The 13,423-nt window shown below is 35.1% G+C and overlaps 1 protein-coding gene across 14 annotated transcripts; it reads left to right on the top strand.

Moving 5' to 3' along the window:
- Positions 1-1,576: 1,576 nt before the first annotated feature.
- Positions 1,577-7,756, top strand: LOC134534200 (THAP domain-containing protein 2-like). 14 transcript variants are annotated; one of them, XR_010075458.1, is made up of 6 exons: positions 1,579-2,536; positions 2,689-2,887; positions 4,193-4,294; positions 4,652-6,124; positions 6,951-7,205; positions 7,541-7,756. XR_010075458.1 is itself a non-coding variant. In XM_063372434.1 (6 exons), exons 3-5 carry the CDS (start codon positions 4,250-4,252, stop codon positions 7,130-7,132), a joined length of 375 nt encoding a protein of 124 aa, XP_063228504.1. In that variant the 5' UTR covers positions 1,579-1,915; positions 2,689-2,887; positions 4,193-4,249; the 3' UTR covers positions 7,133-7,205; positions 7,541-7,756. The 14 variants fall into 14 exon arrangements, 8 of the variants coding, with proteins under 8 accessions (XP_063228499.1, XP_063228504.1, XP_063228505.1 ...); XM_063372434.1 differs by having other exon boundaries at positions 1,579-1,915; positions 4,609-4,756; XR_010075453.1 differs by having other exon boundaries at positions 1,585-1,915; positions 4,609-4,756; positions 7,520-7,756.
- The last annotated feature ends 5,667 nt before the right edge of the window (positions 7,757-13,423 follow it).

Below are 13,423 nucleotides of genomic sequence, written 5' to 3'. Positions count from 1 at the left end.
GAACCCGGGTAAAAAAAAAAAACAGTGGCGCAACAACAGGGGGGGGGGGGGGGGGGGGCAAGGGTATTTTTCCCCCCTCTGAAACCTTGAAGTGGGGGCAAACGGGGGCAAATAAAGTGCTGTGTAATCAATATTTAGATAATAAAACTGCTTAAATAGCACTATTTTCCACCTTGAAAATACAAATTTTCCCGGGGGAGGACCCCCGGACCGCCCACTTCAATAGGGGGATCGAAAATTCTTTATAAAAAGGTATATTTCCCCCCCCCCCTTTGGAAATTTAGTTATTGCGCCCCTGAAAAAAACCAACAGTGATAGTGATCTTCAAAATTCTCGTACAAAAGCGTACGAGATCCAACTTTACCTCGTACAACGTACACAAGTTCTACATTCTCGTACAGATACGAGAATTCTCGTACGTCTGGCAACACTGGGTTAGGCGGGTTTCCCTTCCCCACAACGGAAATACGCAAATGTACAACGAAACACCAAACCACTGCACATAAAAATCATAGTCCAAGCCACTGTAATTTTTAAATAGATCTGGCAACTTTATATACTTTGCCTTGGCATGACTCATCGCCTCTCGTGATGGCCTACGAACTAATAGCGTTAGTAGTAGTTGAACCCATCATTAACATTGTATTAAATGGGAGTTTTATATAAAATATGATATTAGTCCTAAATCCATTTCAATTTTTGAAATTTTTTTCCAGATTAGTATTTTTCCATTTACTTGGGCGCTTGGTAAAGGTCTTAATCTAAATTAATGTCTTAAAAATGTTCCGAATTTGTTATTTAAGTTTAATGGATGTTTCAGGAATATTTCTTAAAATATAATGTCAGAGCCGTGGCGCAGTGATCAAATATGCCGGCTCGGGTTTGATATTCACTGAAACTTTTTTTTTACATATACATTTTTTATTTCTCACATTAAACCATTAATTACAAATATTAAATATACTTTTAAACAGTTAAATATATATAATTAAAATTAATATATTCAATATAGTAAAGTTTACTGTAAATTAGCTTATATATTTACAGAAATTGTTTTAAATGTTACAGTTTAGAATTGTATGTATTGTAGAGTGTGGTTTGAGATTTATTTTAAAAACTCACACAATTATGTAATTTAACTGTATACATGTAGTTAAATTGTGTGATTAATAGTTTAAAAATGGGGTGAAATAAAAAGAAAATGAAAAGGCATAAAAAAAATTGTGTAACGAATCCGAGTTGGCCGATTGTCACATGCACCTAAGCATTGCGCTATGCCCCAAACTTGAAAATATTTGAAACTTCCCTTCAAATTAACCATCAAATTCGGGAAAAATTTAAGGCATTCGTAATATTAGACATATACCAAACACTCAAGTGAATTAAATAAAATCAAGTTATCTGGGCAAAAATTTAAAAAAAAAGATAGAATTATAAATAATATATTTTATACGAAACACTTTCAATGATGGGTTCAACTGCTACTAGCGCCGTTAGCTTGCAGGACGCCGAGAGCTTTACTAAGCCGACGGAAAATGAAAGTAAGTGGCCAGACATATCTATATGGCTATGGATTGTATACAAAGTTCAAAATAACCACAACAACAATAATAATAAATCCGTGAATTTTCAAATAATTGATTTTGTTTCGCGAAATGAAGTACACGGACGTTAATTTCATTGCAAATAATTTCAACCACCGGTTTCTTGAGTAATTTTATCGGTAACGCTGAAAATGTCTTGTGTAGCTTTTGGCTGCAAAAACCGTTCGTCAAGAAAGTCAAAAAAGCAAACTAAGAATGAAAGCGACAATAAAATCACTTTCCACAAATAAGTTGACGTCTTCGAAAATTTTTTATTTAATATATTTGCTAAAATAATGCATATGTTAGCACTTATATTCACCCTAACCAGCGTAGGTGTTTGGTTATAATGTAGAAATAAATTTTGTCACAAATACGGTCTCAGATATATTATAATGAAGCCTTTGGATCCAAGTTAAAACAAATAATTCCTTTTTAATCTGGAGGAGTTGTGATTTTGCGTCTGTCATTACAACTCCTACCTTATTATAACATTTTTTTTCACTAAATTCGTTTTCGGGTTTTGGGTACTACTGATAAGATATTAGGTAGCAAATTGTAGTTTGACAAATATTAACTCAATTTTTGTGTGGCACCCCTAAAAAGTGTTAATCCTTAACTTTGTCAGTAAAATAATAATAATAAAAAAACATAATAAGCAATGAATACTTAAGAGTTAAAGGCTTTAAATTAAATTCTGAAAATAGTATTGGTTGTTGGCTTTGTTTTACTAGCCTAAAACATATATTTAAACTCTGACTATAGTTTCTGTGTGTGTTTGTTGCTAAATTGCGCTACTCAGCTTCCTGGAGTGCGAGTGGAGTGAGCACAGATGGCACAACCATCTTCCCGCTGTGTTTATTGTCTAAGTTAGTTAATTATTTGGAAACAGTGATAACACTTTTAGGTTTGGTGCCCTTACAAGATGCTGGGGATTTGCGATAAATTTTGTGGTAAATAAGTGATGTCTGAATTAACCAACTTAAGTTTCCAAGTTAACCAAGTATGACATAAAAATTCTATCTTCAATATTTTTATAGAAAGGCTAAAAAATTCATTACTACAAAATGCATACTGCAGTGGGACATTTATCTATTTGTTACAGATTTCCCAAAGATCCAGTTAGGCGTGCTCGGTGGATAAAAGCTGTACGTAGGAAAGACTGGACACCGTCGTCATTTAGTTTGCTGTGCTCACAGCATTTTTCTGACGACTGTTTTGACAAAACATCTCTTTGCGTGGTGAGATTAAAGGACCATGCTGTACCATCGATTTTCCCTGCATACCCAGCACACTTGCAGAGGGTATATTTATATTTATTTATTTGTAGATTTCTTTATTCTTACTTTTATAAATCATCCTAGTTACAATTAAAAAAAAAAGTGTTTTGACTGAGAGGAGAGCTATAAATATAAAATGCTTTCAAACCAGCTTTCTGCTATTAATTAATAAAAAGAAAGTCTGTGTACAAGTTGCAAGTTTGTTTGCAATCAGTAAAACCTACAATCATTAAGTTTGTTAACCTCCATACACCCATATTACAAAAAGTTAAGTTATAATTTTGAATTAATTGAATTTAAGTTTTAATATCATAATACTAAGCAATATATAACAGGGAAAACAAAAAAAAAAGTAAGTGTAGAGTAAGTGTAGCCATATGCAGTCTCTTTGGGAGAGATCAAAAAGGTTATAAAAAAAAAGGGAATACCGAACCAGACTAGTATTGTCAAAATAACTAATAAATTCATCAAGCAGACCTGCATGCAAATTACTTCTGTTGAGGGATTGGAATACATTCTCGGGGGATTTATAAGGTTGCATATGCTTTTATCGTTCAATCAAAAGAAAATGATTCAGCTGAGGCTTTTAGTTGGAAAGCTGAGGAGGTTTCTAAGATGACACATAAAGGATTATTTTATTAAAAACTGGTTATAATCAAGATGTGCTTGATTAAATTTTATTTATAGGTATTGACACTCAATTTTTAGGTATAGTAGACCTTAAGTGTACCAACAAAAACCTTTATAATTTATTTCAGTGCTTTATTTGAATCTTGATGTTAAGTTTAATTCAATCAGGATAATGTTAATGTCTATTCACTCCTATGACGTGTATATGCTGTGGTATGAAGTATACACAGCGTATGATGCTTGTTGCTAATTGATAATATTTTAACATAAAAGTTTGTAATATTGAAAGTGTTTAATTGAAGCCAGCTTTAAGTACATGTTATCCAGACATGTGTTGTGCTATTGAGTTTATATAGAACTGTTATGTCGAAACAACTGATAAGCTTGCATGCCTTACAGAAAGGTGCTGGGTTCAATTTTCAGTAAAGTAAAATATGGAATTTTTGCAAGTGGGAAATATGATGGACGTTGAAGCATGTCCGTGGATTTTCTGTGGGTAGGCCTACTCATGTTTACCTTGCCTATTCATCTCACACCCCTTACTGTCTCTAATGACCCTGATGTCTAAAAGATGCAGCCTCTTAATTCATTTGTAATCATAATCATAATTTATGGTGCTCATTCTTGTCACTTGTATTAGTATGTAATGGTAGGCTTTGCATCCAGTTTTTATGAATAGTTTGTGTGTTTTTTTTTCAGCGGCTGAATAAGAATGTTCGAATACAGGAAAACTCGCTGAATTTGGAACCTTTAGAAATGGTATCTGTTACAATTAAGGACGAGGCTATGGATGATTTAACGGTAAGCTCATGCTACTGAGTTTCAGATGTGGATATCTACGTACACACGTTAACATATTATTCTTAGTAAAGAGATAAACACTTAAGATAAATTACAAGAAACATTCTCTACCAGTTATTCATTTGTTTCTGATACTTTGCAGGGACGTTAAACTTCAGAGCAGAAGTTAAGTTTCACAGAATTGTAAAGTAATAAAAAATTTACCTACTGGAGGTGTATGCCAAGCAGTAAAGTTTTTTTAAATTTTAATTTTAAATGTATTTGTGCTGCCGTACGATACTGTACCTCGTTAGTGTAGACTGTGATTGTTTCAGTGGGAAGATGGTGCTTTCAGAGAGTGTATGACTCCCTGCGCAGGAACTACACGTAGCACAGATGAGACTGTAACACGAAACACCTGGTTTGTGAAGGCAGCGTATGAAGACAGTCCATCGTGCAAGCAGTTCAGAGATGTTGCTTCAGGTATGTGCCTCTGTGAAGATGTAGGGTGAAGGTACCTTGAAGAGAAGTGAGCTCCGATACCATCTAGCTGTTGGCTTCTCGCTCTTAAAACATGCAGGTATGTCCTTTTGTGAAGGTAAAGACCGGTCTTTGTGGGAACTTAGTTGCTGAAATATTTCATTGATGTGCTACAAGTAATACACTTTGTCACTTAAGGACTTGAAAAATGTACTTTGTGATTCCATGTTTATGATTTAGTAGGAACCTCAAAGAATGTAGTTTGTTCTGATACCACTTAGCTGCTGACTCCTCACTTACAAACTAGATAGTGTGCTTGGAGAGAGAGTATTTAATACCAGTTCTGTTGTGCCATACATAAACAGAACTTGTTTTGCACCTATTGCTTATTCATTTATCTCACAAAAAAAGTACGGACATTAAAGAGGAAAGAAGCGTAAGTTGTGGCCAGGATTTAAGTTCTTAGTTATATCTACATGGCCTAGATAGTTCATAAATTTTGCTAACTCTAAACTGGAAACATTACATGCCCTTTTAAGGATTTTCATGTGAGTTATATTACACCTACAGAAATAGTAAAATGAGGCTCACCTACAAATATGAACTCTGTGGGATGTTGGTTTAATTTACAGTTATGTATGACACACTCTTGAGGCTTGGGTATTTCCGTTGAAGACATTACATGTAATTTCTTTGATAAAAGTAACGACTAAAACTAACAGTGACAGTCTGCCTGTTGTGACATACTGCTCCTGGGAAAGCATCCATTTTAAGCACAATATCTATAAGTAGATGTGATATTTTCACATAAAGTCATCTGTTAAAAATCAATTCAATATCTTATTGTTATTTAAACATACTAAATTACTTTGAACTTGTTTCAGCTTTTGCTGTTCAAGACATTAAGACTCTGGACAGAAACAACAAAAGCTGGAATCATTAAATGTACTGACCTTTCATTGGAAATAGTCGACTAAACCAGTGGTTTCCACTGCTTGAAAGGGCCACTCACGAAACGAAATGTTAAAACTTAATACTTGTCTTATAGCTTACAACTTAATAGTGCAAAATAATTAAAAGAGAGGAAAGCTACTAGATGGTGGTTGGCAGATAAGTTTATGCATTATTGTTATTGGGTCTCTTACAACTGTAAGGTAATGAATGTTAAGAGTATGCAAATAAAAATATGTATATTTTTTTGAGTTTTACGTCTGCGAGTCAGCAAGATCGTTGTACTAGTAGCCACAACAGCAGCAAAAATCAGAATTATCAAGGAAGGAAGGAATTTGCAACATTAACATTGAGTGATTTTTGGGAAACAATGGAAAACCAAAAGCAGGATGGCTATATTCGACTCCAGGTCCTGTGAATGTGAGTCTAGTGCAGAAATATTTGACTACGCTGGTAGCTTGTTGCCGTGCCTGATAGCTAAGGTGCGCTTACCGTAACTAACTGAAAATAATGTAACTATTTTTTACCAAAACTCAAAACGTGGGGGTCACATTTTAATCACAAACTTGTATCTTGCCACAGGAAGACTGGAAGAACGTGAATTAACAGCTTGGAAACAGCTTAGTTTTAAAAAAATACACTCTCTGTGGTGTAACAGTCATTTAAGCCACTTTAAACATATGCTAACTACTGCCTCCTGAACCTCTGCTTAGTTGAAAAACTGCACAATCTGTTTGTAAAGTGCATCACTCATACCACTTAAGTCTGCTCTTTTTTTATGGCCTACTGAACCTAGGGGAGGGGGAGGGGGAGGGGTTAGCAGGCATGACAGGTCAGACAGGAATGCCATGAAAGGGAAATGGATTGAGTTTAAATGGAGTTTGTCGCTGGCTCTGTGGCTCCCCCCTTTTTTTTTTTTTCACCCTACCAGGTGATGGGGCCACGACCACCTGTATCTCAGCTTATTTGTTTTCTGGTCAGTGGCCTTTCAACTACAGCCATTAAACTCAATTTATAATTGCAGCTCGCTGTTTCAAAAAAAGATCATATAAATCACTCTACTCAACAAGTGGCATCAGAGAAGATCCAGTAAATACAGTGTGAGTCTTAATTACTGTGTGTTTAAATTGTGATTTCCACTCCATAAAGTATTTTTTCATAAACTTGACCAAAAAAGTTTGGGGTCGTATTATGTTCAGTGTCACGTTATTTCGCGGGTGTCTACAGTTATTATCTTCTCTGTCAGATGGCAGCAGTGGTGCAGATGAAAGCACTGGCCGAGGAGCCAAGACGTCGGCTCGCGAAGACGTGGAGCTCGCGCTTGCCGCTCTTCAGCACGACGGCATGAGCTCCGCAGCGTACGGCATCCCCTCCACCCTGCCGCGGCAGCGCGCCCGGAAAGAAGCCCCGACCAAGTCCTGGACGTAGGAGGACATGAAGAGTGCCCTTGAGGCTCTGCGGACGGGTGTGCTCTCCGCCAGCAAGGCCAGCAAGGCTTACGGTGAGTGCACTTGTCCTGCGGTTCGCACACTGCCACTGTTTCGGAGAGTGCAGTTATTCATGTTTAATGTCATGTTAACCACTACCTGTCTTTGTACCACATCCTAACAGCTCGTAGTTCTCATTAAATGAGATGGAAATTTTGTTGAGACAAGATTTTATGGTTTTGTTTTCTGGCCAATTCTGTTGTTGAAAACAGGAGATTTGCGGTGTTATTGGTTTTATTTTTGAAGAAATCTGTTCATTAGAAAGATAGCTTTGTACTGAACAAATATGACGCTTGAGTGTTTCATGATACTAATTTCTCCGAAACAGTGTCATTTCGTTGGTTTTCAGGCATTCCAAGCTACGTGCTGTGCAAGGTGGCGTACAGAGAGGGCGTACGCCTGGCACTACCCTTCAGCATGGCTCCCACGACGTGGAGCGTGCTCTGACGGCGCTTCCTTAAATACCATAAAATCCCTAGTATTCGAAGGATTCAATATGAGTTGAAAAATATGATTGGAAATGAAGTAAATTAAAAAATTCAGCATTGATAAGCTCTGAAGGTTACTAGGTTATTTTTTTCCTTCATACCTATCCTGTTACCATTCACCAAGATATTATACTTTTAACATGTAACTATATAAATAAAATTACAATATACATTGATTCTGGAAATTTAGTTCATGAATAAACCATTTAAAATGTTATGTAAATGTTTCAGCAGCATAGTTGATAGTTATCATTTCTTGTACATTACAATTTTATTTCGGTCCCTTGAGACCTAGATTTGGATTAGAGGGGTTTATTCAAAGTACTCTTTGGGATTCGAATTCGAGAAAATTGGGATTTGACCCCTAATAATTATGAATCACTCAACTTATTAAATTAACAGATAGAATATTGAGGGGAAAAATACGTAGTACTGTATTAATTATGATTGTTTGAGCGCATAGGTATGTGGTGCACAATTGCAAATATTCTCTGTGATTATATGTAGTAATAATATTTTTAACCTAAAATTGCAATTTTTTTATTTTCCCAATTTTCATCTCACAATTTTACTTGAAGCCAGTTTCACCATGTACAGCAAAAGCTACAAGATGTACTGCTGACAATATTTGGTATGATTTTGTGTATTTTGGTTAGAAAACATACTAAACATTGGTGCCTGCTGTGATTCTCTATGATTTAAGAAACTTACCATATAATAATATTTTTAATTTAAGGCAATATTTATATTTTACTTGGTAAAAAGTTTGTATTTAGTAAATTCTCTGGATACAACAGTTATTATTTGTAATGTGATTTGAGTACTGGTAACATTTTAATATTTATCCAGTAATTACATCAGCATTTTCTATTAAAAACTTTCATACAGTTTGTCACTAGATAATTATGATTTTAAATTTCTTAGTCCTGACAACTTTTGGTCACAATTCATTTAACCAGATAATAAATATGTTATACAAAATAAAAAAAACTTTTTTTAAAATTTTTATTTGGCCAGAGCATAAAAGATGGATTAACAAAACACCTTAATCAGTGGTATTGAAGGAAGAATTACTACAGACAAGATTTTATGGTTGTATTATTTAGTCCAATTTAATTTTTAAAAATATTTCGGTGTTATTATTTTTATTTTGATAAATTCTATTTTGTAATATTTATTCCTCCAAAATAGTGTAGTGTTTGTATACTGCAGTTTAACGATTAAATAATTTGTAATAAATTAGTCTAAAACGGATAAATTCATAACAGTAAAAAATAAATCGGTGAGCGTTTGTAGCTTAAAACTAATTCAACAAGAGATGCATAATCAAAGAAATTAAATTATTTTTCTAGTCCATGCACAATGGTACAAATTTTGTCTGGAAATAATGACATTCCTTGAATTTCAAACAGTAAAAGATTTTTTTTTGTTTTGTGATTGTAATGAATTTTTGGTTGAATGCTATAAACTTTAATTTCGGTGCTATATGGTGTATTAACTTTCATTTTGATGTTATTCGTTGTATTAACATTATTTTCTGTGTTTTGGTTTTATCGCAATTCACCAGTGTTGTCTGTAGCAATTAGCCATTGACAATGGTAAGAACAGCGTGAAAATCTTTTAAGAAGTTCCCTTCTTAAAAAGTTTTCCTGTTTGATATTTTTAAACCATTTTGAACTTGCTCTGTAAACACAGTGTATTTTAAGCCTTTTAAGTTTTCCAGTTACCTACCATACTTATTAAAATGTTGCATAGTCAACATCTTCTTTGTCTACTGTTTCCGGTGAAAATGATGGTCAGTTTTTGTAAATATAGTTTTAAACCAGTTTTGGAATATTTTTTGTTGTTTCACTCAAGTCCATTTTGGTTGCATGGAAAGAAAAAAATAATTTGGTGAATTCTGCCAGGATTTTTATTGCTGTTAAATGTTTTTGTAAATGGATGACGTAGTACTAAATACATAATTGATGTCCTTGTTTTAAATGACAATTAAAATGACTGACTGTTGTATGCAATCACTATTCACCTGGACATGCTAAGAAAGTTCTGAACCAAAACTTTACAGATGACTGCAATATGTGGATCAACTGTTATTTTTCTGCTACATTTTTTTTTAAAAATCAGGGCAAATAATTTTGCCCAATCCTGTAGTTTTCTAGGACATACAAACTAAAGTCATCTGTTTACAAAACCAAGATTTTGCTAACATTGAGATCGTAACATTACATCAGTACAAACTTAAGTCAACTACCATTTACCTAAGACTTGTAAAAGATTATACAAGCCCGGCTAAGACAAAGATCTGATATTGTTACAAATAGACAAACACTTGTAAATTTGTTGGGTGCAGTAGCAATAATTTTTAAGTTCAGAATGTTGTTGACCTTGATTATTTAAGTTCCCAATAAACTTTTGTCAATTTATTCTCGAACGAAAAAGCCCAATGGCAGCTTTACTTGGCTGAAACACAGTGCAATACTCTTCACAATAAAAAAATAAATCACAATGATTTTTCACTACTCGCAACATGAATTGTACGTTCAGTGTGACTTACAAATGGTGAAATAACTGAAAAAACTAGAGAAACATGACTATGTACAAAATAATACCCCACTGTCACTAACAACTTTCAGTACTACTAATATATGCCATTCTCAATACAATAACAATGTTCAGTTTTGTGGGCTTCAACCATGGAACGTAGTTAACAAAATTCGATATAATGTTCAAAATCAGTTTACAACTCGCACAGCCTGGAGCACAGCTGTTAAACTGTGCGAGCAATTGCTCAAACGCGACCTTCCATTTCCACAGCCAATCAATCACTGAATATGGATGACGATCTTCGTCACTGAGCAAGAGTTGCTCACATCACCTAACCTTACAGCCAATCTCACACAAGTTCCAATGAGGTCTTTGTGATTTCCTTCCAACATGGAACTTCCTACTTAATGTCTCTCTCTTGCACACTGATAAACATTCCTGTAAATATAGCAAGTACATTGTTCCCATATTATTAAGTCATCCAAATGTTCTAGAACAATCTCGGCACCCAATCATTGGTAACTAAACAAGTATAGTAAATAAAATATATACGTCACTACATATTAAAACTTAACCAACAGGCTCAAAAATTAGTAAATGACTGTATACAAAAAAAATAAAGCTACCATAATTCCAAGCAATTAAATATATAGTTACTAAACTGGTTTATTCTGAACTATTCTAATCCCAAACACATTTTTATCATACAAACGGCTGTTACATAGAAAATATGTAAAACCATAAAAAGGTAATATTTGCTTGAAAAAACGCAAGAGGGCAGACGTTGTGCAATGCTACAGACCGCTTAGCAAGCGACACGAACCATTACGCAAGTGAGCATCAAGAGTAAAATTGTGTCTGAACTTTTTACGGCAAACACTGCAGGAGAATTTGGGTTCCTGGCCACATTCGAGACGCAGATGTCGCATGAGCGTGGAATGATACTTGTAAACCTTCTGGCACTGGTGGCACGGGAACCCCCGTCCATCCCTTCGAGAGTCCTGCGCTCTGATGACTTCCCAACTCCCGTAGTGCATCTCAGGCTTGAGGTGCCCCTGATCTGCAAAGAACCCAACATGCAAATAAGCATAGCACAACATTACACACATTACATGTCATTCCTAAAGTTTGTCAAGAACAGAAAGTAGTAGCAGGCAGTTAAATTTTCATTAAACTGAAAGTTTGCTTTGTCATGCAGTGGAACTGCTCCGTTTGATTTACTTACGTTATTAATTGGATTGCACTTTGAAGATGTTCAACGAAAATAAAGACGGTTCTTTCTACCATTGGATTTGACTTCTTCATCTTAATATTGTTACATTCTGCTACCTACTTGTAATTTAGACCAAAGATGAGCAGCCTTTCGGCATGTGTGACTTCAACGGTGAATAATTTTGTTCAGGAGATCCATGGCATCATTTATATAACACAGGTACAGTAGACTCCCGATTATCCTGGGTAATGGCTGGCAAGGGGTCCACTGATAATCAAAAACCACGGTTAAAGCAATGTAAAAAAAAAAAAAAAATTGTGAAATTTTTTCATCCCGACTATCTAGACAAACACTGTAACACTTGCCCCTCTAAGTAATGCCCTAATTTGTTCTAGTAAAACAGAGCGCTAATCAAAACAATGCTATTCGTATATGTTTTTTCCATAAGAGAGTATTTTAATCAAGAGACTACTACTGTTAAAATTAATTTACAGTAATAATACGTATCTAAATACATTTGAAGTACATTTAAATAAATGCTGAATAACATTTGGAGATCAAACGATCTAAAATTAAATTTTAAAATTCACGTATGGCATTGTTTACATAATAGGGCTTGGGCATAACATTTTTTTTTTCATATGTAGGAACTACCAACATTTCTGAATCAAAAAATAATAATATTATTGATATATGATATGATATATATATAAAAATAAAAGTTCTAATAAGAATAAAAAAACTTAACGTTTTACATTATTAGAAAGATTATTGAACTTGTTAACGTAATTCCCGACACTGTTGTTTACTAAATAAAGATAGAGGAGGTGATGTGATGAAGGAGCTGGGGTGGGAGACACTACACAGGAGGAAAGTAGAGAGATGGTGATGTTTTCTTAGGGTGACAAGGGGTGAGGGGGGCTAGGGAATGCTGGGAGACAGGTTGAACAAAGGGGTTAATAGAGGGAGGAGGGATCATGGGTGGAAGATTCAGAGAGAGTGGAGAAGAACAGAAAGAGGAAGGCAAGTATTCCTGGCGAGGACAGGGCGGGTATGGAATGGGATTGAGGGAAAAATACTGGATGTGAGAAGAGGCTTCAGAAATTGGTTAGTAAAAAAAAGGAGGGGGGGGGGGGGACTCCTTGCCACTGGGTGGAAACCCAATTGCAAGTGTATCAATCAGTCAATCAATCAAATGCTTGTCTGCCAAGATTTGCCTCTAGCGCATTTGTCACTAACTCATCCTAGTAGCTCAAAGTAAACTAGCGCTGAAAGCTTCTGGTTTTTCTCTCCAGAGCTGTTGTTGACATGCAGGATGGCGGAATATAAACGTTTGCTGAACACTTGGGTGTCATCGGAAATAATTATGCAATGAAGGAGGCGAATAGCTATTGAGGAACAGCAAAATATTGTTTGTTGATTCGTTCCATAATTAATTCATTGTGTTGTATTTTAATGCTACACAAGTGTCATTGCCATGTGCACGCACGGAAATAAAAAGTCGAACATTATTTTTGTTTTTATGGTTTATGAAAGTGAAATATGGCATGATTAATCCGTAAACCGGATAATGTGCACCCGGATAATCGGGAGTCTACTGTATGATGCTCATGACTTAAAGATAATTGAAATCAGAATTTTGTATTAATGGAAATATTGGAAATGCATAATAATTTTGTGTTACTAGTAGAAAGCATCGTAAATTCAAGTCTTGAGAAAATTTACAACACTGATAGTCCGGCAGCCGAAGATCTCGAATGCTTGCTGGTGTGGCACCTGCAAGGAATGTACGGATTAAGCCTATTAAGCAAACTTAAGCTGAAAGGAATAATTTTTTGGTTGAAAACTGTCATAGCATGCACATAAGTGGTAGTCGGAAGCACTCGCCATGGCCCGGGATCAATCAGGATTACTCGAAAGTGTACTTACGAGCCTTCAAAATGTGATAAAAATTTAGTTTTGGCTGTATTTTTATTAAAATGACATA

The sequence above is a fragment of the Bacillus rossius genome, chromosome 7 (assembly GCF_032445375.1).
Source record: "Bacillus rossius redtenbacheri isolate Brsri chromosome 7, Brsri_v3, whole genome shotgun sequence".
Taxonomy (NCBI): Eukaryota; Metazoa; Arthropoda; class Insecta; order Phasmatodea; family Bacillidae; genus Bacillus; species Bacillus rossius.
The sequence above is the reverse complement of the archived record's forward strand: the minus strand, read 5'-3'. Positions and strand labels throughout refer to the sequence as shown.